This window comes from Sceloporus undulatus, chromosome 6 (assembly GCF_019175285.1).
Source record: "Sceloporus undulatus isolate JIND9_A2432 ecotype Alabama chromosome 6, SceUnd_v1.1, whole genome shotgun sequence".
NCBI classification, from domain to species: Eukaryota; Metazoa; Chordata; class Lepidosauria; order Squamata; family Phrynosomatidae; genus Sceloporus; species Sceloporus undulatus.
Genome location: NC_056527.1, coordinates 85,767,092 through 85,790,025, shown reverse-complemented (window position 1 = coordinate 85,790,025; position 22,934 = coordinate 85,767,092). Strand labels below are relative to the sequence as shown.

At 42.4% G+C, this 22,934-nt stretch overlaps 1 protein-coding gene across 1 annotated transcript in view; it reads left to right on the top strand.

Moving 5' to 3' along the window:
• Positions 1–13,390, top strand: part of SLC4A1 (solute carrier family 4 member 1 (Diego blood group)) — a 54,371-nt gene extending 40,981 nt beyond the window's left edge. The window contains 10 exon segments of the mRNA XM_042473627.1: positions 314–503; positions 2,721–2,775; positions 3,310–3,400; positions 3,920–4,009; positions 4,619–4,785; positions 5,124–5,377; positions 7,276–7,406; positions 7,408–7,446; positions 8,802–8,975; positions 9,426–13,390. Of these exon segments, the coding sequence (XP_042329561.1) occupies positions 314–503; positions 2,721–2,775; positions 3,310–3,400; positions 3,920–4,009; positions 4,619–4,785; positions 5,124–5,377; positions 7,276–7,406; positions 7,408–7,446; positions 8,802–8,975; positions 9,426–9,506 (1,272 nt within the window). The 3' untranslated portion in view covers positions 9,507–13,390.
• The last annotated feature ends 9,544 nt before the right edge of the window (positions 13,391–22,934 follow it).

Below are 22,934 nucleotides of genomic sequence, written 5' to 3'. Positions count from 1 at the left end.
TCTAAGGCTCAGAGAAAGATCCCCCAGTGGGTTTCCACAGCTGAGAGGGATCAAATTCTGGTCTAGTCAGTTCAAGACTCAAACCATTATATCATGCTGCCTATTGGAACATACGTAGATCAGGGTATATTATATGAGTTTCTCTGGAGGAACAGGCCTGAAATCCAAAGTGGTTTGGATAGCTGTTTATTCCAATCAAGGACAAGTGGGGAAGTGATCTCCATTGTTTGTGTCAAGGAAGAGAAAGAACGGCCAGGTTTCATAGTTTCTTCTGTTTTCCTCTTATACCCTGCTCCCCTTTATCTTTACATAGTTTTGTTATGATAATAATTATGAATACATCGTGGGGAGAGTCTGGATTGGCTTTTGGCTCATAATCCTGGTGGTTTCTGGTAGTGGCTTGTGAGGGCACTTCCTGGTACGCTACATCTCCCGTTACACCCAGGGAATATTCTCCTTCCTCACTCTCATCTTCATCGTGGAGACATTCACCAACTTATCAAGTAGATGACTTGTTTTATTCTTAGCTTGTGCAACACAGGCTCTTTCACCTTAGAGATGGTCCTTGCCTTGAGGAAACACTAGATTGTAAGTCACAAAGAGCAAGAAGCACAAAATAACATGGCAAACTTTATATTGGCAGATTGGCAAAGGTTTGGGTGGTTCACTAATAACAATCTCAATTCAAGCCAAGGGTATTACCAGTGGTTGGAGGGAATAGAATTCTCAATGCAGTTTCTTTTCAGGTAGTACGACCCAATAGTAAATTAAGTGCTACCTTGTTTGGCAGCCTTACCCCTTTTCTTTTACTTGATAGAAAAACTAATTGGGGAAGCATAAGAATTTGACTAAGGTCACCCACTAGGTCCAGTGTGAATTATAATGGAAAATATATTGGTCTTCAAGGTTCAGTGCGGGTAAAGCATCCTTGTATTGCTGATACTAGGATGCATCTTTTGTCTCACCTGTGAACCTGAAACATTACCAACTCTCATTGGACATCTACTATATGATTTTCTTCTTCTGAACTGCTGCACACTTGTTCAGGTAGCTGTTCCTCCCACCTCCAATGAGAGAAGCTGTGTTCTTAGATATGGTTTCCATAGAAACTAAAGAGCAAAAGGCGAGGAATGAAAAGATGGAGAAAGAAAAGAAAGAAATGGAGGTCCTTCAGTGGATTTTTTAAGATTATTATTTCAGGATCGAACAGATGTAAGTGGAAAGCATATCTCCTATTATTAAACTTGTTTTCACCTCCCACAATGGTTTTTCCTCAGATATGGGTCTTAGCATTAACCTATAAATAGATCTATGTTTAACCTCTAGCGAAAAAACACAAAGCAAAGCATGTAATACAATATAGACAGGGAAGGAAAATAATGTGCTAGGGGTGCAGTTCTGTATAAAATGCACAGTGTGCAGTTTGAGTGACTTGAAGTATTTGATTTATTGTTTGTTCGGCGTGCCTTCAAGTCATTTCTGATTTATGGCAACCCTAAAGGTGAACCTACATGGGATTTTCTGGCAGGTTTTCTTCAGAGTTGTTTGCCATCCCTAAGGCTGAGAAGACGTTACTTGCCTTTCATCAGAGTATGGTTTCCTATCCACCATGGAAACCCACGGGTGAACTTGAGCAAGACACTCTCTCAGCTTCTGAGGATGGCGATGACAATAGCAAACCCTCTTGAAGAAATTTGCCAAGAAAACCCATGATAGGTTCATAGAATCACAGAATCATAGAATCGTAGAGTTGGAAGAGACCACAAGGGCCATCCAGTCCAACCCCCGCCATAGGGTTGCCATAAATTGGAAATTACTTGAAGGCAACACAACACATCACATTGATCCATGGATAAGTCAACTCAGGTTTCTTAGGTCAATTTTGACTAAAATGTCTAGACTTACACATGAGTATGTACAGTAGGCTACTGCATATTCCCCTCTGTTAAAAACTTTTCTACAGATATAAAACCAGTACAACCAGTCAAGGTTGGGCCGAACTCTAATCCACCCTACTACTTTTATAAAATCATAACTTCACTTTGGTTTTCAAGCAGTACAATCTGCTATCCCACCTTATATTGTGGCTATCCATGTAGATCCAGCTGAAAAATCAACCCAACCATCTAAATCTGCTTTGGTCCTAACATGTGCTAGTTATGAGATACTGTTTCAGAAGTTCATGGTTTTACTTTATGAATAACAAAATGGTACTGGCCATGAACCCACTGGGTGACCTTGGGCAAGCTACACTCTCTCTCAGCCTCAGGGGAAGGCAATGGCAAACTAGTCGAGACAAATCTTGCTAAAAAAAATCAAGGGTGCCTTAGGGTCACCATTGTCAGAAACTAGTTAAAGGTGTACAAGAACAACAATCTCCCACCTGTATTTTAAACTAGTACAGTCAGTCAGCTCTACCACTTCCGTTATAATACCACTCATTTTGTTGCGTACATAGATGGGGCCTAAACCTTCCTTCCTGAATGTAAAGCATATGAGCTGTGTATCTGTATGTTCTCTTTCACCGATTATGTTTCGGCTATCTACTGTCAAGGCCTTCCTTATCCTAACTAATTCATTCTAAGCATCCATTTCCTTTTGCAGATTTTCAAGGAACACCCCGTACAGAGAGAATAATAATGTCACTGTTATTGACCCAAAAGGTGATCCAGTGGCAGCCCAGCCCAATACTGCTCTGCTCTCTCTTGTCCTCATGGCAGGACATTTCATTGCTTTCTTCTTGCGCAAGTTCAAAAACAAGTTTCCTTCCACAAGGTATATATTGCATTAGCACTTGGGAGAAATAGACTTTTGGCATGTTGGGGTACTTGAAAGACTTTTTAAAAAGTCTGTTCCTCAGTGGTGTCACTCAGGGGAGTGGGGGGTGCGGACCACACCAGGTGACACCACAGAGGGGAGTGACACCTGGTTTGGTCCTCTTTCCCACTGCCGGGGGATGCGAGCCCTGCTAGGCTGGCCCAAGCGAGGGGGAAGGAGGGGTAGCCAGACAAGCATGCACCCTTCCCACCTACTCATGATATTGGCTGGCTTGCCTCAGCCTGCCAAAACCATGCCCCCCGCCTTCCCAAGGCATCAACTTAATGCCAGGCCGGTGGGGTGGGGCACTCCAGTGTCCTGTGGAGCCTCCACCCCCACCCACGTAGCAGCAGACGGGGCTGGTTTGTGCAATGCTTAGAACCACCCAGTGGGGTGTGTCGTCATCCAATGCTGGGGGGGGAATCTACGGACCCGACAGGGAACCCCTACCCATCAAGCATCCTTTGCCCCAGTGCCTGTGGCTGTCCACAGAGAGCAGGCCCGCGCCTACCTGCCTGCACCAGGAAGTGTGCCTGCGGCCGCCCAGAGCCATCTGTTGGCACAGTCCCCAAATCGGCAGCTGGCAACCATCCCCAAATCTGGCCAGCCCCAGAGGCCAAATGAACAGCGTCATTGGGGAGCAGCATCGGAGCAGGGATGCCTTTATGCATTGGGCTGAACCTGGCCATGGAGTGTTGCCAAAACTCCAGGCTATCTTGCCCACTTGGAGTGGCAAAGGAGAGGAGGAAGGAGGGCAAGGAAGGTGGCAAGCAAGAGGGGCTCTTTGCTCTCTGCCCAGCAGAGGCCCCCGTTGAAATCTGGTCAGACTATACTGCTTTCAACTCCAATTGAAATGGAACTAGAAAATGTTGTTCATCAAAGAATGCCTACATGTAATCACTTGAACACAATGAGGATGCTGGAAATCAGTCTACTGTTATTTTCATCTTCTGAGTCCAGCTTAGGTTTCTTCAGGTGAGGCCTCTCTCACACAAATAAGAGTTTAAGATTTCCTGGGCTCCTCCATATTATTTCGATATTCTTTCCCCCATAAGCCACAGCTCTGTATTTGCAAAATAACATGATGCTTATGTTTTGACAGCTCCGCCGTGTGATTGGGGACTTTGGTGTTCCCATTGCCATCTTTATCATGGCCGTGGCAGACTTCTTTATTCAGGACACCTACACTCAGGTAAGTAACTGGTTGTGATGGTTGTCTTTCAGTGGCATCTCTCCTTCTTTCTGACCTAACTCAGCAGATGGCAACTTGGATATTCTTTCTAGGCAAAAAGAAAGAGTGCAGTGGGCTCTCCAGTTTCACTGGGGTTAGGGTCACAATATCCCTGTGAAAGTGGGAAAAAACCCACAAATAAAAAGCTGCTTTTAAAAAAAAACCCTAAGAGAACACCTTTCTAGGAATCTCTAGGTCCTCTTTCTTAATTCAGTGGCCAACATGTGGCAGAAGCTGACCATAGAATTGCACTGGAGGACTACAAATGCCTAGCGAAGTATTTTCTTTGGAAATCTCTAGGTGTTCCATTGTGACTCTGTGGTCAACCTCTGGCAGAGTCACACTAGAGATTCTTAGAGACATATTAATCAAATCCACAAATAATCCAATCCTCAAAAGTCAAAGACACAAATGTGAACGGCCAACTGTACTTATGCAGTCTTCCTCAACTGAACTAAAGTTAGGCTATATTTTATAATTATTGTAAATAAACAAACAAACAAATAATTTTTCCAAACTAGGCCACATCCAGATTTTATTGATATTTTTTCTCTTACTTCTTTCCCACAGAAACTGAAAGTTCCTAAAGGCCTTGAGGTCTCCAATCCTAATAAGCGAGGTTGGTTTATCTATCCATTGGGAACAAATGACACTTTCCCCATCTGGCTGATGTTTGGTGCAGCTTTACCAGCTCTCTTGGTCTTCATTCTCATCTTCTTGGAATCACAGATTACCACGTAAGGAACTGGGGAACATGTATTTTTAAAAACCATAAAGTGACGATGTCAAGATAAATGCTTGACCTTGCAATGGAAACATGGCCAGAATGTGTTCATTTGATAAAAAGAAGAAATGCAAGATGGGTGAGAGAACTGGGAGCGGGAGCTGAAAAACAAATCAGATAGTTTAAATTCTATGATTACACACAGATGGTTAGAACTGTATATCTCCTCCAGAACTGAACATGCAATTGTAAATTTAATGAGCATTCTGTACTACTAGTTGGTTAGATGCTAGTTGCTGAGATATTGGCTCTATTGTCATGGAAACATGTCACATATTTTTCCCCTTTCAGACTGATTGTGAGCAAACCTGAGAGGAAACTTATTAAAGGTTCAGGTTTCCATCTAGATCTACTTCTAATTGTTGGCATGGGGGGTATAGCAGCCTTGTTTGGGATGCCGTGGCTCAGCGCTACCACAGTGAGGACCGTCACGCATGCTAATGCCTTGACAGTGATGTCCAAGACTACTGTTCCAGGGGAAAAAGCCCATGTCCAGGAGGTCAAGGAACAGAGGCTCACTGGCTTGCTGGTGGGCATTCTTGTAGGTGAGTTTTTCTGAACCAGTTCCATTTATTTTATTTTTACTGTTATGTTGTCTAAGGATCAAACTAGAAAATACACCTGGGGCAGCAGTGTTTGTTCATATTTCTGCTTTGTTTACATAGAAAGCAGGGTGATGGAGTGAAATGTCCTAATTTTTTCAATGATGCATGAAGGTGAGAGCAGCAGAACCTTCCCTGCTTTATCTTCCTAGGCTCCATCAATTTAACTGCTTCCCCCAGAATTTGGTACCTTTTTTAAAAATGTAAGTCCCTCATTTCACTTTATACACATGAATAAGCAAACCTATGAACAAACAAACATGGCTGCCCTAATATACCCAATTTGGCCCCATTTGCTTTAGGATGATGTTAGCTGGGGCCCCTACAAAGCTCAGTGTTGAGAAATTGATCTCAAATTTTATCTCGTATCATCACCTTTCTCAGTACCTAATACATTTGGAAAGAACCTGGTAGGGTAAGGCTCTTTTACTTCATAGCTAACCTCATGCCTGAAAGACCCCAGCTACTTTGACCTAACATCCTTCCATAAAGAAGAGACTACAATGACTGCAATCTTACCACCTCTCTACAAATTCCTTCTTTATATTGCCCTCACCACATCTTGTACTCCATTCTAGCTGACAGGCAATCATTTCTAGGGAAAAAAAGGATAGTAATTCTTTGCAGACCAAATCACTAATCTTGGAAGCTTTTTAAGTAAGAGAAGAAAAGTAAAAACTAAACAATGACCAGTATGGGAATGTTGATATAAAATCCTAAGTGGTATATAGAGATGGAAAATGGGATAAAGTATGAATTCATTTGCAAAATAACAAGGACAATCCTTATTACGTTTGTTAGATCTTGGCATTTATTCTGTTGTAACACAAATTTACTAACTTGTTAGGCTACAGATCATGAGCTCTCAGAAATGCTTATACCCACAACACTCAGGTCATCTGTGGATCTCATTGTCAGCATTCAGAGAGAGGGGGCCATTTTGTGATAAGCTTTACAATATGTGGATTTTTGAAAATAATTAGATAAATCCTGCATGGTTATCCTAGGGCCGGTCTAAGACATTTTGGTACCTAAAAACAGATTAGCAAATGGCCACACCTTCTTTCTACTAAGGTACATAGTATTTAGGCTTGCCCAATCCTCCCAAGTGCCTTTCCCTGGAAGTAAAAATTTTGGTAGTAAGACTAAATAATTAACATGTGCTGCCCTTTCATTTCTAAAAGGGTAGCTGCGCTTGCCTGTTGGAGCAAAAAACAAGAGTAGCAGTGTGACATTTTAAGGGCTAATAATAATGTTAATAATCTGTCACTGTCATATTCTGTAATTTCCCTCTGACAACAGTCTACAATCCCTTCCTCCTCATGTCTTCTCTGTCTCTCTCTGACATCCTTAGTAACACGCCATGCATGTGATGTGCCACAGTAGTCTACAAAAGTGCATGCTGTAATAAACTAGATAGTCTTTTAAGATTCCAGAGGATTCTTGGTTGGTTTTGCAACCCTTTAATTACACCTGAATCAGAAATCTGACGCTGTTGCCTCCTTCTGCCTAACAAGTGATGGCCAGCCTATCTCTCTGTGACTGCAAACTGTGATAAGCCAAAAATGTGCCCTCCATATTAAAAAACAGTGTATACATCTAACAGCCAGCCATCAACAGGGGGACTATATGTTGTAACTATATTTTGCTAAAGAACTACACAGTGTTGTCTTGCGGTGACTTGCTACAAACAATGGTGAGCCTGACGGCTAGTTAGCTTGCTCCCAAACAGCAGTTATTTTCTTTACTCCACCCAGTGAAGGAGAGCTGTCTGGATTTCTCCTTCACAACTGGAGTTGTCATCCTATTGACTTACACTGTTGCCTTTTCTTTTCCTGCAGGCCTCTCCATCCTCATGGAACCCATCTTGAAATTCATCCCACTTGCAGTACTCTTTGGCATCTTTCTTTACATGGGGGTGACCTCCCTCAATGGGATCCAGTTATATGACCGCATCCTTCTCATGCTGAAGCCCCCCCAAATACCATCCTGATGAAGCTTTTGTTAGAAAAGTAAGTTAGTAAAAAAAAAGAGGGGGGCATGCAGTAGATTTATCTTGGATTTTTGGCCCTGGACTGGAGTGGAAGAAACAGAAAAAACCCATAGGAGAGGAAACCCACACCATCTGCTCTGTAACCATTTTAGACAGATATCCCTTATGGAATAATTTTAGAGGTTTAAATCAGGGCTGGGCACATGCTAGAGGGCTGCACTGCCCATTTTTCAGCTGCTCTGGAGCCCCAGAGTCTACATGATATCATTTTAGCCACGATTTTTGGCTACCAGAAGTGATGAATAGCTGACTGTTTCAGGAGGGGATGCCTCCAAAACAGCATGTAATAGCTCCACAGAGAGTTTTAAAAACTCTTTTGCGGTATTTTTAGCCAAAATGCCTTTTCTCAGCTGTGGAATTTGGGTGTGTGGTATCCAAAGGGGGTATCCAAAAGCTATACTATTCCTATCCTTGGTTTAAAGAGGGGTAATGTGCTCTCTCTCTTTCTCATTTCTAGAATCTAGATGTGTGTTCTCTCCTTGAAACACATAAAAGTATTAAAAAACAGAATGCTTCTGAGCATGTGAAAAATATTCTGCTTTCTAGTACTTTTTGCCTCATCAGTAAATAACAAGCACATCCAACCTCCCCACTTCTGGAGGGAGAAACGAACTTTTATTAGAGCACATATAGCTTCTAGACCTTGATCCGTTTCTCTTCCAGAAATCAACAACTAAGTCACTTATTTTTGTAACATTTTCACTCAGGTTCAGTTCAGTACAGTACAACTGGAGGCTTAAATCAAATTTGGGCTTACTGCAGCTGAGCCCCGAAATCTATTGGTGTCATCAGTTAGCATTAGAAGGCGTGAAATTAGAATGAAATACAACAGTCTGGTTGTGCAAATAGTTGCTCGGCAATACTGTAAAGGCAGAAGAACTATTTCCCTTTGAAAGAAGATAACAACTTCCAAGCAAGTTTGAGGCCTAGCATCTCAGTTTAGAAGCTGGATACCAACAGAAACTAGCTCCATAGCAAAGCATGTAGTGTGCATGTGAAGGTCACAGGTACCTTCTCCTACTAAAGGGACTACCAGCAGCAAGTCTAGGGAAAACCTCTGCCTTAGACCTTGGAGACCTTTTGCCATTCAGTCAGTCACCATGCAGCAACCATGTAGGCAAGAAAAGTTGTGTGCTGTATTCAAGGCCACCCACCCTCTCAATAACTAAGTGTGAATTCACCATTTCTTTTAATAGGAAGGCTGTAACCATGCTACTGTTGCAAGGAGTGTATATAGGGGATGATAGGGAGTAGAGAGAGACAGCAAATTGCCATCTTCACTGACCATTTCTTCTATATTTCTCTCCTTAAAAGGTAAAGACCTGGCGCATGCATATCTTCACCCTCACCCAGATACTATGTCTGGTGGTGCTATGGGGAGTGAAATCCAGCCCAGCCTCCCTTGCCTTACCCTTCCTCCTCATCCTGACCGTGCCGTTAAGACGCTTTGCTCTCCCTTTGCTCTTCACTGACGTTGAACTCAAGTGTGTAAGTACCAATGGGCTCCTTCTTCTCACTGAGAAGAGAGATGTTTAGATCTGGGTCTCCACATGAAGGGAACAAGATAGCAGCTTTAAGGCATCTTTTTGGGAAACATCTGTTTGTAGAAAATTGTTCCATATCAAACATACCTTTTTTCCAAGCCAAGTTATTCATAGTGCATTGTATATTCCTAAAGTGACTTTCAATTTGTAAAAGGTGCTAACATTGTATTTTTTCCCATTTTTTCTAAACATTCCCTGCTGAAGGGGTAATCAAACCCTAGTCTCCAGAGTCACAGTCTAACACTCAAACCACTACACCATGCTGGCTCCTTTTTTCTCTCGCTTTAAGGAAAGGACCTGTTGCTTAACAACCTTCAGCTCTAAAAGCCTGTTAGAACGTTTTTTAAAGAGGTTCTGCCCAGTATTTAATGGTATTCCTCTTCCTTTCTTCCAGTTGGATTCTGATGATGCTGATGTGACTTTTGATGAGACAGAAGGCCAAGATGTTTATGATGAAGTCCAGATGCCAGTTTGAACAGCGGCACTGTGCTACATCCTTCAGGCCACTAAAAGACCAAGAGGCCTCCCTAAGAACATGCTGACAAAAACAAGAGCTGGAGGAACATTTTTCAGCATCTATATGAACAGTATGCAGTAGCTGCACACCGGTAAACATCCCATAGATGTAAATACGTACATGCTTTCCAACAGATGGATTCCATAGGATTTAAATTACTAACATATGCTTTAGAATGATCTTCTTCCAGTCAAAGTAGTTCTGTAGGAAAATGTTAACCTATATTTAGGGAAAAGACTTATTTTCCCAGAAGGGAAGACTGAAACCAAAGCTATTCAAGGATTGAGAAAAGATGGAAAATGCAACCATGACCTCAGTGTTTAATGCTGCCTCTAACTCCATTGCTTCCCTTCTGTTGTGTGTGTGTGCATGTTGTGTGTATGTGTGTGTGTACATGTGCACAAATGTGTGAAATTTTATCACATGTATATAGAAAGCCTCACCCATTTTTTTTAAAGAATCGGAATTGCTTCTTTCAGTACACTCCACTGAATGCCCCCTGAAATGTTCAGAAACAAAAACTGAAGATACAGTCCTTTTCTCACTGAGTTCGTGGAACATCTCTTGGAGGAATAGACTAAAAGTACGACTGAAAAACTGGCAGAGTGACATGATTTTTCTCAAGCAGAGAAGTTACTGTGTCAAGGGGAAAAAACTGAGCATTAAAATAAGGCACAAAATAAAGGCAGAAAAAATGTTTTGTAGTGTTCAAGGTGCCTAGAGTTTCCAAGGTTCATGGCAAAAGGAAGAAGCTACAAAACTTTCACCAAAGGTCTGAAACCTAATATGGAGATGACAGAACTATGAAGAAAAATCAAGACTGAGTGAAAATGCTGTTGGACTAGTTCTTCTCTGGCAGAATCGAGCAACACACTCCAGAAATTATGTTTCAAGGAGAAGCCATCTTTTTCTTCAGAGGAAGAATTAAGATTTTATGAATTTACTCCAGTTTCCCTACTAGGACGAAAACTTTGGTAATAAGAAGTCTGAGAGTACTATCCAGAAGAGGCATCTTTGTGTGATGCTGCCTTTGCCTTGCTCGTTTCCATCACCTGTTGGCACTTGCAATGAAGTAATGGATATTACTCCCATTTCCCTGGGAACTACTGCACTCACTCTACTAAAGTCACTTATCAAGGGAAATACTTCCACCAATATAAATTAACTACAACAAAAGATCTTGTATCCTCATTATCATAACCAGGACTGTGTACTTTAAAATGCAAACACAGAATCTCTTATCTGCTGCAAACTGGCATTCTGAGACACTTAGCTGCCAAAACAACAATGCTTTCATAGTCCTTATGGCACAGGGAAATCTTGCAAATCTTCCCATGTCCTTCCTTTTGTCTCTCCAACCCCGCACCCCCCTTTGCCAACACCTTCCATAGTGTCTGAAAATTTTTCTCAGGGAGCAAAAATGGTCAGATTATTGCAAACAAATGTATGTGATATAGTCTTATTACAGAATATGGTTTTATTACTGTAGCTCTAATAACAATGCACCTGATCAACAAAAACACATGTTCACAAGTCTACCATAGCTGTGCCTTAAATTGTGATAAGAATGGGAATGGCCTTGGTTAAGGAATCACATCCAACAACTTCAGAGGTACATAGCTAATCCCATGCCCATAGCCTCCAACGTTTCACAATGAAAACCAGGATGAATGTGGCCAGGCTACATCATAGTGTGGTCAAGATGGCAAAACGTATTAATAAGGAAGAACAGAGAAGCTAGGAAAGGCTGCAGCAGTTTTCTTTTGTTTGAGTCAAAAGGAAATGGCAAGTTTCCCCTGCCGAGTTGAGAGCAAACTACTTTTGCACTTTGAACTCAGTTTCTAACAACTGAAGTAAACTGAGGATAAAGGTAGAAAGTGTGAGGAGAGGGAAACTGGGACATTTTTAAAGCATCTGAAAAAGAGGGATGAGAGATTAATTGGGATATCTCTGCCAAATTGGGATAGTTGTGAGGGTACGCAATGGGATCCCTATCATTCTCCCACTCAAAGTCTGTACAGCCGGTGCCATTAGTAATCCTACATCAAGCTCTATATCCTCACTGATTTCATTTGAATCCTGACATCAGCACCTTCCAAGCCATACACTTGATGCATGATCACATATAACCAGCCTCCTCCCTCCCAGCTGTGGTGTTTCTACTGACAGTCTCAATTTCTTTTGGCACAGCACTCTGAAAATCCCAACACCTCCCCTGCTTTCTCCTTGGGAGGAGAGATACAATGAATTTGAATACAGGCGCTGTTTCACACTTTCCTTTTAACAATGCTTTAGTCAATCCTTTTGGGAGTTTAAAAATTTCCGCTATGGCAAAAATGAATTCAATACCGTTAGTAGTAGTTATTCAAGGAATTAAGTTCTGTTGTTATTAGTGGTTACTTCCTTTAAAAACAGATGCTAAAGCTCAAAACACTTTGCAACCCAGATTTTCTAATCCCAGTTTTATATGGGCTATTGTTGTGATTCATTATGAGTGAAATACTTTCAATGCCCAGAGGTGCTTTCTCCTTCACTGTTACCTCACTTAATCTAGGACTGGGCCCTCTTTAAATTAAGGGTTGCTTAACATAAACTTTAATAGCAGCAGGACTGGAGAAGAACAGTAGTGTTTCTTCATTCAACACATGATCAGTTTATGGAACTCATTATTAGAGCTGTGATGACTCAACACTAAATGTGATGGCTTTAAAAATTATTTGATAAAGAACAGTAGTGAATGTAAGCCATGGTAGCTAAATGGATCTCCATATTTAGAGGCAATATATCTCTATTTATCAGATGATGAGGACAAACTACAATGGGAAGCTATCTTTGTTACATCCTGTATGCGAGCTTCCAAGAAGTATACAATTGACTACTGTTGGTGCAACAATAATATGGGATCAGGGATGGCAACTTGTGGCCCTCCAGATGTTGCCGGATTGTAATTTCCAATATCCCTCACCATCAACCACTGATAAAAGCTGTAGTCCAACATAATCCAGATGTGGTACACCCTTTAACTAGATGGACCCTTAGGCTGATCCACCATAGATGTTGTTGTGTCTTTGTATTAATGGAGGAAGGAAAGTGAGGGGAGGAAACATCAAGAAATACACTGAGGTTTAATTGGAACAAAATTGTCAACTGATTAGGTTAAGTCATTGCAGAAAAAAATATTTATATGAAATCCTCTGCTTGACAGAATTTACCACCATGGCTTCAGTTTGTGTTGGTTAAGGGTCAAAACATTTAAAGACATGGACTCTAAGGACTGCTGTAATCTTATCCTGTGCTAACCCTGCTATAATTAGGGTTGCCATTTGCAAGGATGAGGGCGGATGTAATGGCCTAGTAAGGCTCCTTTGCCTTTAATAGCAGCACAACAGGCAAAAACTCAACAGATGGATCCTTTGGCCCAAAAAGGTGCTACAATAACCAGGCAAGCTTTACTGACTGATTATATACATACATACATACATACATACATGTGTGCCAGTTATCTAGGTGATAAAGGCACTGGAGTCTTTCAAGGAAAAAATTTGGCATCCCTAGTTGTAAGTAATAATGTACACATTTTAAGTGAGTGATAATGGGCTTTTGTAATTTATTAAAATTATATTTAATGTTTTAATTGCTTTGCTTTTTTTCAGCTTTATGGGTTTTTTAAGAGATGAAGGGGGAAAGATTATCCTTGTGCTTTGCTAAAGAGATTATGCAATAGTGTGCAGCCATATATTTTTTTATGTTATTTTCGCTGATTGGCTTAAAAATAAACTAATATTACAAATGTTTTCTTGATTTGAACAAAAGCAATAAACTTTTTTTTTTAAAAAAAGCAACAGATAACATCTTATTATTTGCAGTTCAGAAATTACAACACTTCCATCTGTACTTACTTGGGGCAATATCGGTGCTAATTGTTATGAAAATCAGAGTGGACTGGCAGGGTCAGGGCCCTTGAAGGAAGAACAGAGAGGGTTTGACCTCTGAACATGGAGTGAGATAAAGACCTAGTTTTAATGTATCAAAGCTGTATTTAGGGCAACATATTCAGGTGTAGTGTAGCAGTGTTGGCCACGCAGCAAAATCCACATAAGAGCGATACCTGGCCAACCAAAATGCACAAAATACACCATGCAAGACTCTACCATCATCCCTCTTCTCCTGTATGATTTTTAAAACTTTTACCTGATGGAGAATCTAGTGAATCTTCAAAAGTTTGCATGATGTATTCTGTGCATTTTGGCTGGCCAACAAAAGTGTTCCTCTTTTGTGGATTTGGGGCAGTACCACTTCAAAATGCAGGTGGAGACAGAGACCACAAAAGGATTCTCTCCATGCAGAAAACTACTTGAAGAAAAGTCCTCGACATGTTTTCTATGTGCAATTTTAAATATATGCATAGAAAAGCAGTAACTTGAACCCCCATCGGCACCCTTCGGTCACTCAAGTAAAACGTCTAGAAATTGTGAAGCCACAAGTGAATATATATCACGTGAGGAACCTGGGAGTTCATAAGGACTATCATAAGGACCTGGCTTCTTGCTTCAAGACCTCTCCGCACTGTGAGGAACATGGGAGTAGAAAGTGAAATCATTACATATGGAGCCAGCAAGGAGAAGCTCCAGTTTGTCCTCTCAGTGTGTGAAAGCCCTTGGACAAAGGGAGAATAGTTCATAAGGGTGTGTGTCTCATGCTTTCCCTCAAAGATGAAAAGGCTTGATCACAAAGCAGGGGCTGTTAAAAAGCCAAGAGATGCAAGATTCATGCCTGTATCTGCAAATAAGATTAAAGGGTACCAGAAGAAGGTTCATTTTACACTAGTTATAGCACTATGGTTCCGTTTTCACTGCCAAGGCAACATGGGCTGCATCTGCACTACAGAAATAATCCAGTTTGTAACCACTTTAACTGCTATGGCTCAATACCTTGGAATTCTGGGAACTGTAGTTTTGTGACATTTAGCCACCTGTCAGAGAGCTATGGTGCCACAACAAACTACAATTCCCAGAATTCCATACCATTGTACGATGGCAGTTAAAGTGGTGTCAAGATGGATTATATCTGCAGCCATGCTGTGGCATTTTGCAATTTTATGAAAGCACTCCAGCTCTCTGGATGAGAATTCTAACTATGCTCCTGTAAACTGCAAATCTCAGGATTGCACAAGAAGTTGCCATGGCAGTTAAAGTGGAATCATGGCAGTGTAACTCTGTGGTGTGAACAGGGCTGAAGGGAAATACCAATTCTTGTACTAATGTTACTTGTAAATCATCTATTCCCGTATATCGCCAAATGTAGTGGCAATAGTTCTGACATAAACAAGTTAGCCATATAAGGGCCATATAAGCTCCTTTCACAAACATGGCCACATTCATGAGGTATACAGATATAATTTTGATTTCAGTGTCATATTATGTCTGCACTATATACAGTAATTACAAGCCTGTACTATTTTAGCATTGTCTCTCATAAAAATTATAGTACACTCTCGTCTGAAAAAGCACTTTGCTCATTCCAGTCAGGAAGATATTTCAAAACCCTTCCCTCATGTTCCCCAAAAACACTTTCCCCCCCTGATGTAACATTTTTAAAAGGAATCCCTGGGACATTCCTTTCAAATATTAATGCACCCAAAGTTAATACAGTATCTGATGGGCAAGATTGGACTGGAGTGGCAAGAAGACGTCGGTGACGGCAATCCAAGGTCCGAAAAACACACTGCAAAAATAATCCAGTTTGAGACCGCTTTAACTGCCTTGGCTCGGTGCTAGGGAATCCTGGAAATTGTAGTTTCTTGTGGCACCAGAGCTCTCTGACAGAGGAGGCTAAATGTCTCACAAACACTACAGTATTGCCTAGCACTGAGCAATTAGAATGAGTACAATTAGAATAAAATGCATACAGGGGTGGGAAAAGGTTGTACTTCATGTTGGCACAAGGCCCAGCTTGGCTTGGACATGAAGGCAAGGCCAAATGACAAGCATGCTTAGTAAAGCAAGAAATCTTTAAACCCTGCAAAGCAAAGAAGCCTAAGCCTGGGGAAGAGGGGGAAGGTCTGAGTTGTGTGTTGTATGCATTCTGAAACTGGAAGGACTATCATTCTTAATTGGTATAAAGAATGCCAGGAAGATGATTCATGCCATAATGTGAAATTGAGAGACTTCTGGCATTGGCTCCTAGTGAAAGACAAGACACCTTACACTCAGTGATACTTAAACATCCCCTCCTCTGTCATGTAGCACTGTTGTCTATTTAATTTAGGTGTCATGTAGCATTTTACATAGCACTGTTATTTAATCTGTTGTTCTTGTATTTTTACAGCCAGGAATAAAGAGGGGTATTTATGGGATGCCTCAGCATAACAAAATAAGCCTCACATAAGAAAATATGTCACCATGTTTTGGTTACTGTAAACCTTGACTAAGGTCCAAAACACACTTCAGAAATAATCCACTTTGAGACCGCTTTAACTGCCCTGGCTCAATGCTAGGGAATTCTGGGAATTGAAGTTTTGTGAGACATTTAGCCTTTTCTGTCAGAGAGCTCTGCTACTACAACAAACTACAACTCCCCCAATTCCCTTGCCCTGAGCCAGGGTAGTTAAAGCGGTCTTGAACTGGATTATTTCTGCAGTGTGTTTTGGATTTTAAGGAAAGGTGTGGGGGGGGGATGCCATTTGTTTCTGCCCTGAATATTTCCTTTTCTGATGTCAAATTCATACTCATTTATTCCAAGGATGGGCATCTGCGTGTGGTTGGAGGCCAGTTCCCCACCCCAACCCATCTTGAGGGCTGTCTCTGCCCTGATGGCACCCAAACAAACCCCCTTCATTGGCAATATCCTGGCCAAAATGGTTACCAGAAGTGCTTGTGTCACTTCTGGCTACAATTTAGGCCAGGACATAGCTTAAAAAAGGAGACATTTGGAAATGGGGACTGTGGTGCCTTTTACAGGGTGTTATTGGTACACATCTTGCCCATTTTGGGAGAGAGTTGAGCCAAAACGTATTTTCTAAAACACCAAGGAGTTCAGGGGGACTGGCAGAGGTTTTAGGAGGATACAAAAGCAGGGTCTTGCTACCAAACTTTCCACAGCCAATTTATTCATTTGGTTAGAAACTGCCCTATGTAGAATGCAGAAGAGTACTGCTATCAAATAGTGGCATAGACTATACTGGAGAATGAGTAAGTAATGAAACTATGTTGTGGCTGACCCAATAAGGTTCTGCAACAGTATTGTCTGTCCTGATATGGGAACAGAGTTAGGTTGGTAACAGAGTCTTGTCCCGTAGTGGCAAACCTATGGCACGCATGCCCTCTCTGGCATGCAAAGCCATTTCTGAGGGCACACAGAGAGACGGGAGGGTGGGGGAAGAGAAGGTTCTTGGGGGGTTCTTATGTTATATAATGTATTGTTATTGTTTTTGTTATTATTGTTAACCGCCGTGATCATTGGAACGGCGGTATATAAAATAAACCTTCATTCATTCATTCATTCATTCATTCAAGGAAGAGGTGTGTGCTGCCCCTAGAAGGCAGATGTCCCATCCCCCTAGATGTCCTGCCCCCTGGCACCAGGTAACACCTGGTGTGGGAATGCCTTTGAGTTTGGGCACTTGGTTTCTAAAAGGTTTGCCCACTCTTGTCTCTATTGCTATTGTTAGGAGCTTCAAGTTGCCTTCTGTGGTGACCCTATTATAGGGTTTTCTTGGCAAGAGTTAAGCAGAGGTTTGTCATTGCCCTCCTCTAAGGCAGTGTTTTTTGGGCAGATGTAAGGGACCCATAATTATATATTTTTTCCCAATGTGCTAGAAACTGGCACCATATTTATGCCTATTGACTACCATTGTTTTTCTTTCTTTCCTGGAAACACCCTGGAGATGGAGCAGCCAATGGCTATTATGGGACTGGCAGCAGTCCAAGGATCACCACTGAGTAGCACTGCTCTAAGAGATAATATGACTTGTTCAAGGACTTTCAGTGGGTTACCATGGCTAAACTGGGATTTGAACCCTAATCCCTTGGAATCCTAGTCCACCATTAAAACTGCTACACACCATGCTGGCTTTCTGGGGTAGGCAGGAGTGGAAGGTGCAGGGACCTACTTCCACCTCTGCAAATCACCTGGCCAATATAGGCCAGAAGGAAGGAAGGAACCAGAAAGAACATCCAGGTTGCATTTGGAGCATTTTCAACCAGTGCACATGGAGGGTTTCAGATGTATGAAGCCCCCGCTCTAAAAGTAGTACCCAACAATTTGTGGCATTTTTCACATACACACTCTAATTTGGAGATGTGTGTGCTAAGAAATAGGAGGTTGAGGGAAGGGATCTGGCAGGCCATGAAAAAACGCTTGAGGTGCATGAGGTCTGTGGCTACATTTTACCCATCCCTAGTATAAATCAATGCAAAATTTATGTCGGAAAGGAAAATATTCAGAGAGTAGCAGAGGAACATTTGAAACTCTAGGAACAGAACAGTTCTATAATCCAGGCCCCTGAACAGAGATAACTGCCAAAATCCTTATCCAAAAATCCAAACCACTCCAAAATCCAAAACTTTGCTTTCTGATGGTTCATTGTTCACAAACTTTGTTTCATGCACAAAATTAATTAAACATAATTGTATAAAATTACCTTCAGGATTCCAGGCAACAATTTTCAAAATCACATTTATGTGATATTGGCTTACCAGTGTTAGGATATTTGTGTTACTATCATTAGCACTGCTTGGCAAATAATCACAGTAATGATTTTACACAACATAAATTCTAAAGCAACTGTCACATTTGCATCTACAGTAATTTAATTCTAATGCTAGGTCCATGCTCCCTTCATTTTGCTGGAACCTAATAAACTGTGAGAAGAAAAGAAGCCCTTCACATTTATTTGCCAGTCTTAAGCATCTTTTATTGGAAAGCATGGGGAGGGGAGGTCACATAAGGTGTATATGAAATATAAATTAATTTCATGTTTAGACTTGGGTCCCATCTCCCAGACAGCTTATTGTGCACAGTATACGCAAATATTCCCACATCTAGGAAAAAAACCAAAAATCCCAAACACTTATTTCTAGTCCCAAACATTTTGGATAAAGGGGAGGCAACCTGTATGACTTTTCACTCAGCACAAATTTGTGAACACTTAGCTATGGAGCAGAGGTACTAAGAAACCCTGTTAGTGAAGTACAAAGATGCGTAACTGGACACCAGCAAGAGTGCCTGTTGTGCATTGGTCCCTTTGCTAACTCTGCTATGTAGTTACATAACAGCAGCCCTCTGCTGAATATGGACATTTCATATCTTGGCAACTCTAATTCCTGTATACACAAGTCCACTTACAAAGACGTATGTCTTATAAAACTACCTTCAGGATTCCAGCCAACAATTTTCAAAATTACATTTATGTGATATTGGCTTACCAGTGTTCGGATATTTGTGTTACTATCATTAGCACCGCTTGGGAAATGATCACATTTGATTTTACATAACATAAACTTTAAAGTAACTGTCACATTCTGCTTTTTGAGGGGGGGGCATCTAATTTCATTCTAATGTTACATCCATGACCCATGCATTTCAATGGAACCTAATAAATTGTGAGAAGAAAAGAATCCTTAAACATTTATTTTCCAGTCTTAAGCATATTTTATTGGAAAGCATATGGGGGGGGGGGTTTGCCCTCCCATTTGTTGCTGGACTACAATCCCAGTAGTCTTCTGCACTGCCTATGCTGGCTATAGCTGATGGGAGTTATAGTCCAACAAGTCAAATACTGTCCTTTGGCCATCTTCTTGTCTCCTGACCCTGTTTAGTTAAAAATAGCGGTGGGTCTGGGCCTAATGAATGCATGAATATCACTTGTCAGGTGTTCTGGGTTCGATATAGAAGAAGCAAGATCTGTACTGTATAACAAAAACAACAAAAATCAAGATAGCTAATTGCAAGAAGATTATGACACAGCGCAGGCAAGACCTGAAAGCATGGATGACAGGTAAGCACATCTTAATCTTATTTTGTTGCTATTAAGAGGCATGCATTTGTGGATATGGGAGTATGTTTAAAATTTAATGTCAGATTGGTTTTCATTGCCACTGTGCAGAGCAGACAGAGCACACTGTTGAAGAACTGGAATTCACCAGTATGTAACAAAAGATCCTCAAAATGAGATTCCAGGTATGAAATTGCCAAACTAGGAACTATTTGTAAATTCATTTAAGACTCCGTTGAAATGAAGGTTCTCTCTTCTACCGTAAGTTCAACAGAGCTTAGAGTGATGCTTTAAAAAGTAATTAGTTACATTAATAGGGCCAAAGTTACCTAAACCCCATGCCAGGTAATTATGATGAGTTACAATTAAAAAATATATGTTTTTAAAAAATATTTTCCTGTTTCTCAGAAATACATTAAATAGTTAGTTGTCAGTTATTTTAAAAAGTATGTGAATTTAATGGCAGTTACAGTGCAAGTTAGCATCTTCCATGAATGAGATCTTACCCCTTACAACTGACAAAGGCTAAATCTCACAAAACTACAGTTCCCAGAATTCCCTAGCACTGAGCCAGGGCAGTTAAAGCAGTCTCAAACTGGATTATTTCTGCAGTGTGTTTTAGAGCTTTGACTGCATCTGCACTGCAGAAATAATCTGGTCTGACACCACTTTAACTGCCATGGTTATGGAATTCTGGGAAGGGAACTGTAGTATGTTGTGGCAGCAGAGTAGAGCAGAAAAAACTCCAATTCCCAGAGTTCCATAGCACTGAGCCATGACAGTTAAAGTGGTGTCAAACTGGATTATTTCTGCAAGGTGGATGCAGCCTTTGACTACCATAAGCGCCACCTTATGGAATCCTGGGATTTGTAGTTTTGTGAGGTGTTTAACATTTTCTGCAGAGAGCTGTAGGGACGAACCAAGTTAACCGTCAACATATGGTGTCCCTATGAATGAGAGACTAAAGTCACCCTATCATCAACAGCCCTGATCAGGTCCCCCAGGATCCCACAGCATGCAGCTATGGCAATTAAAGTGATATGGAAGTGCTATAAACATGTACAGTAATGTGAATGAGGCAACAAAAAAGTGATGCCTCAAGAAGACAACAATCAAAATGGTAATTTGCATGTGGAATATGGCTGTCACCTGCAATCCAGGGTACTTGCCAAGAAAACACCATGACGGGAGTTGCCTTAGACAGAGTCACCATAAGTCAGAAATGATGTGAAGGCACACAACAACAATAACAACAACAACTTGGTTATTATGATTCTCTGCGCCCAGCCATCTCAAGTCCCAATAATTTACATTTAGAACTGCAAAAATGCGGGTTGAGGCCACTTTAACTGCCCTGGCTCCATGCTGTGGAATTCTGGGAAGTCAGTGGTCTCAACCCGCATTATTTTTGCAGTGTGTGGATGCAGCCTCCCATTCTCAAAAGCAAATAAAGACTTTAGCAATCTTGCATCAAGATGGAGGGAAAGGGGGCAGCCCTGCCCAGCTGATGCCATCCTTTACCTCTCCAAACCCGGCCACTCCTCCTCCTGGCGTCTCGTCTGAATGCCCCCAAACTCGCCTCTTGCGTGTCAAAAATACTGGGCCTTCATTTGACAGACAGCTCCAAGAGCTGAGGATTGGCTGGAGCCGGAGATGACGCCCTTAACCACAAAGGTGGAGCTAGGGGGAAAGAACAGTAGAATGAAAAAATCATAAGAGAGAGAGAGAGAGAGAGGAGGAGGAGGAGGAAAAGTGGCTCTTGCCTGGGAAATCTCTCCAGCAGCTGTCATTTTTGCGCAGCCCGGATGAGGCTCCAGCCCCAAGAGGAGGAGGAGGAGGAGGAGCACAGGGTCCATCATCCCCAGCCAGGGGCCGACCCTCTCCTCCCCTCGTTCTTTGCAAGGCAGGCACAGAGGGACCATCTTTTAAGAGAAAGAAAGAAAGAAAGAAAGAGGCGAAGGTGAAAAAGGATTGGCCTCCTTTGCCAAAAATAATATGTCCTCCGTCAGAAATGACCTGAGGGTTTGCAGCAAGGCCTCTCTCTCTTTGCGGTGTCATTTTTGGGAAATGTTTTCTCTCTCTTTCTTGGCTCTTTCTTTCCTGTCTGTCTCTTTCTCTCCCTCGCTCTTTCCTGGCTTTTTCTATCTCTTTTCTTTCTCTCTCTCTCTCTCTCTCTCTTCTAGCTCTTTCTCCCCCTTTTCTGTCTCGCTTTCCTGGTTCTTTTCCTCTCCCTCTCTCTCTTTCCTCCCTCCCTCCCTCTCTCTTTCCTGACTCTCTTTGCTTCTCTCTCTTTATTTCCTCTCTCTCTCTCTCTCTCTTTCCTAACTCTTTTGATGGAGGAGAGAGGGAGGGAGGGAGGGAAGAGAGAGGTCGCAAGAGGAATTAAAACCGACTGCGTGTGATTTGTGACCGTTTCCCTAACGCCAAAAGGAGAGAGAGAGAGAGGGAGAGAGAGGGGGGGAGGGAGGATTTATGACAACTAACACAAAATGTCCCCTTTCCTCCTCCTCCTCCTGTTCCCTCCCCCCTTTTTAACTCTCCCTTCTTCTTCTTCCTTCCCCTCCCTCCCTCCCTCCCTCCTTCTTTTTTCCTCTTTCGACTACAGTGTTGCAAAAGCAAAGAGCAATAAAAACCACACACACACATCTATATACACAGACACACAACAGCAGAGAGAGACATACACTAGGATAGTCAGCCTCAGGGTGAGATCAAAGATTGAGGGCGAAGGGAAAGAGGCATCAAAATGAGAGAGAAAAGGCTGGGAGCTTTGGAAGCAAGGCGCCCTTGTGCTGCTTCCCTTCTCCATTTGCATCATGGCTCAAGTGGGGCCTGGAGGAGGAGGAAGAGGAGCCTTGGGGCTGAGGTTGCCTGAGGACCCGAGCGAGGCTGACTATGGGAAGGCTGGGGCCCCAGAGCCGGGCGGGCGGCGGCGAGGCGGCCGATGGAGGCGGGGGAAGGCATGAAGGAAGGGCCAGCTCTCTCTCTGCGGGGACTGGAGCGAGTCCACGCCCGGGGCCAGCGCTGCAGAGCTGGCGTGCATTCAACCGACGCCGCCGCTCCTCTTGCTGCTGCTTCTTTTCCCCAGCCAAACACACTGGAAAGGTAGACGAAGACAAAAAGCATAACAAGGCAATGGAGAGGGGCTGCGAAGGGGGCTCTGTGTGGCCTCGTGGAGGGAGCAAAGAGGGTGGTGGGTGGGTGGGAAGGAAGGAAGGAAGGAGGGGGAGAAGACGGAGAAGGAGAAGGAGGCAGCCCAGGCGGCAGTGGAGGGAGGCTGCTTCTCCTCCTCCAGCACAGGGCTGCTGCTGCTGCTGCTGCTAATGCTGCCTCCTTTGCGGCAAGGAGGAGCGCATGGTGGGTCTGGCCACCATTAAACCCCGGCGCTGCGC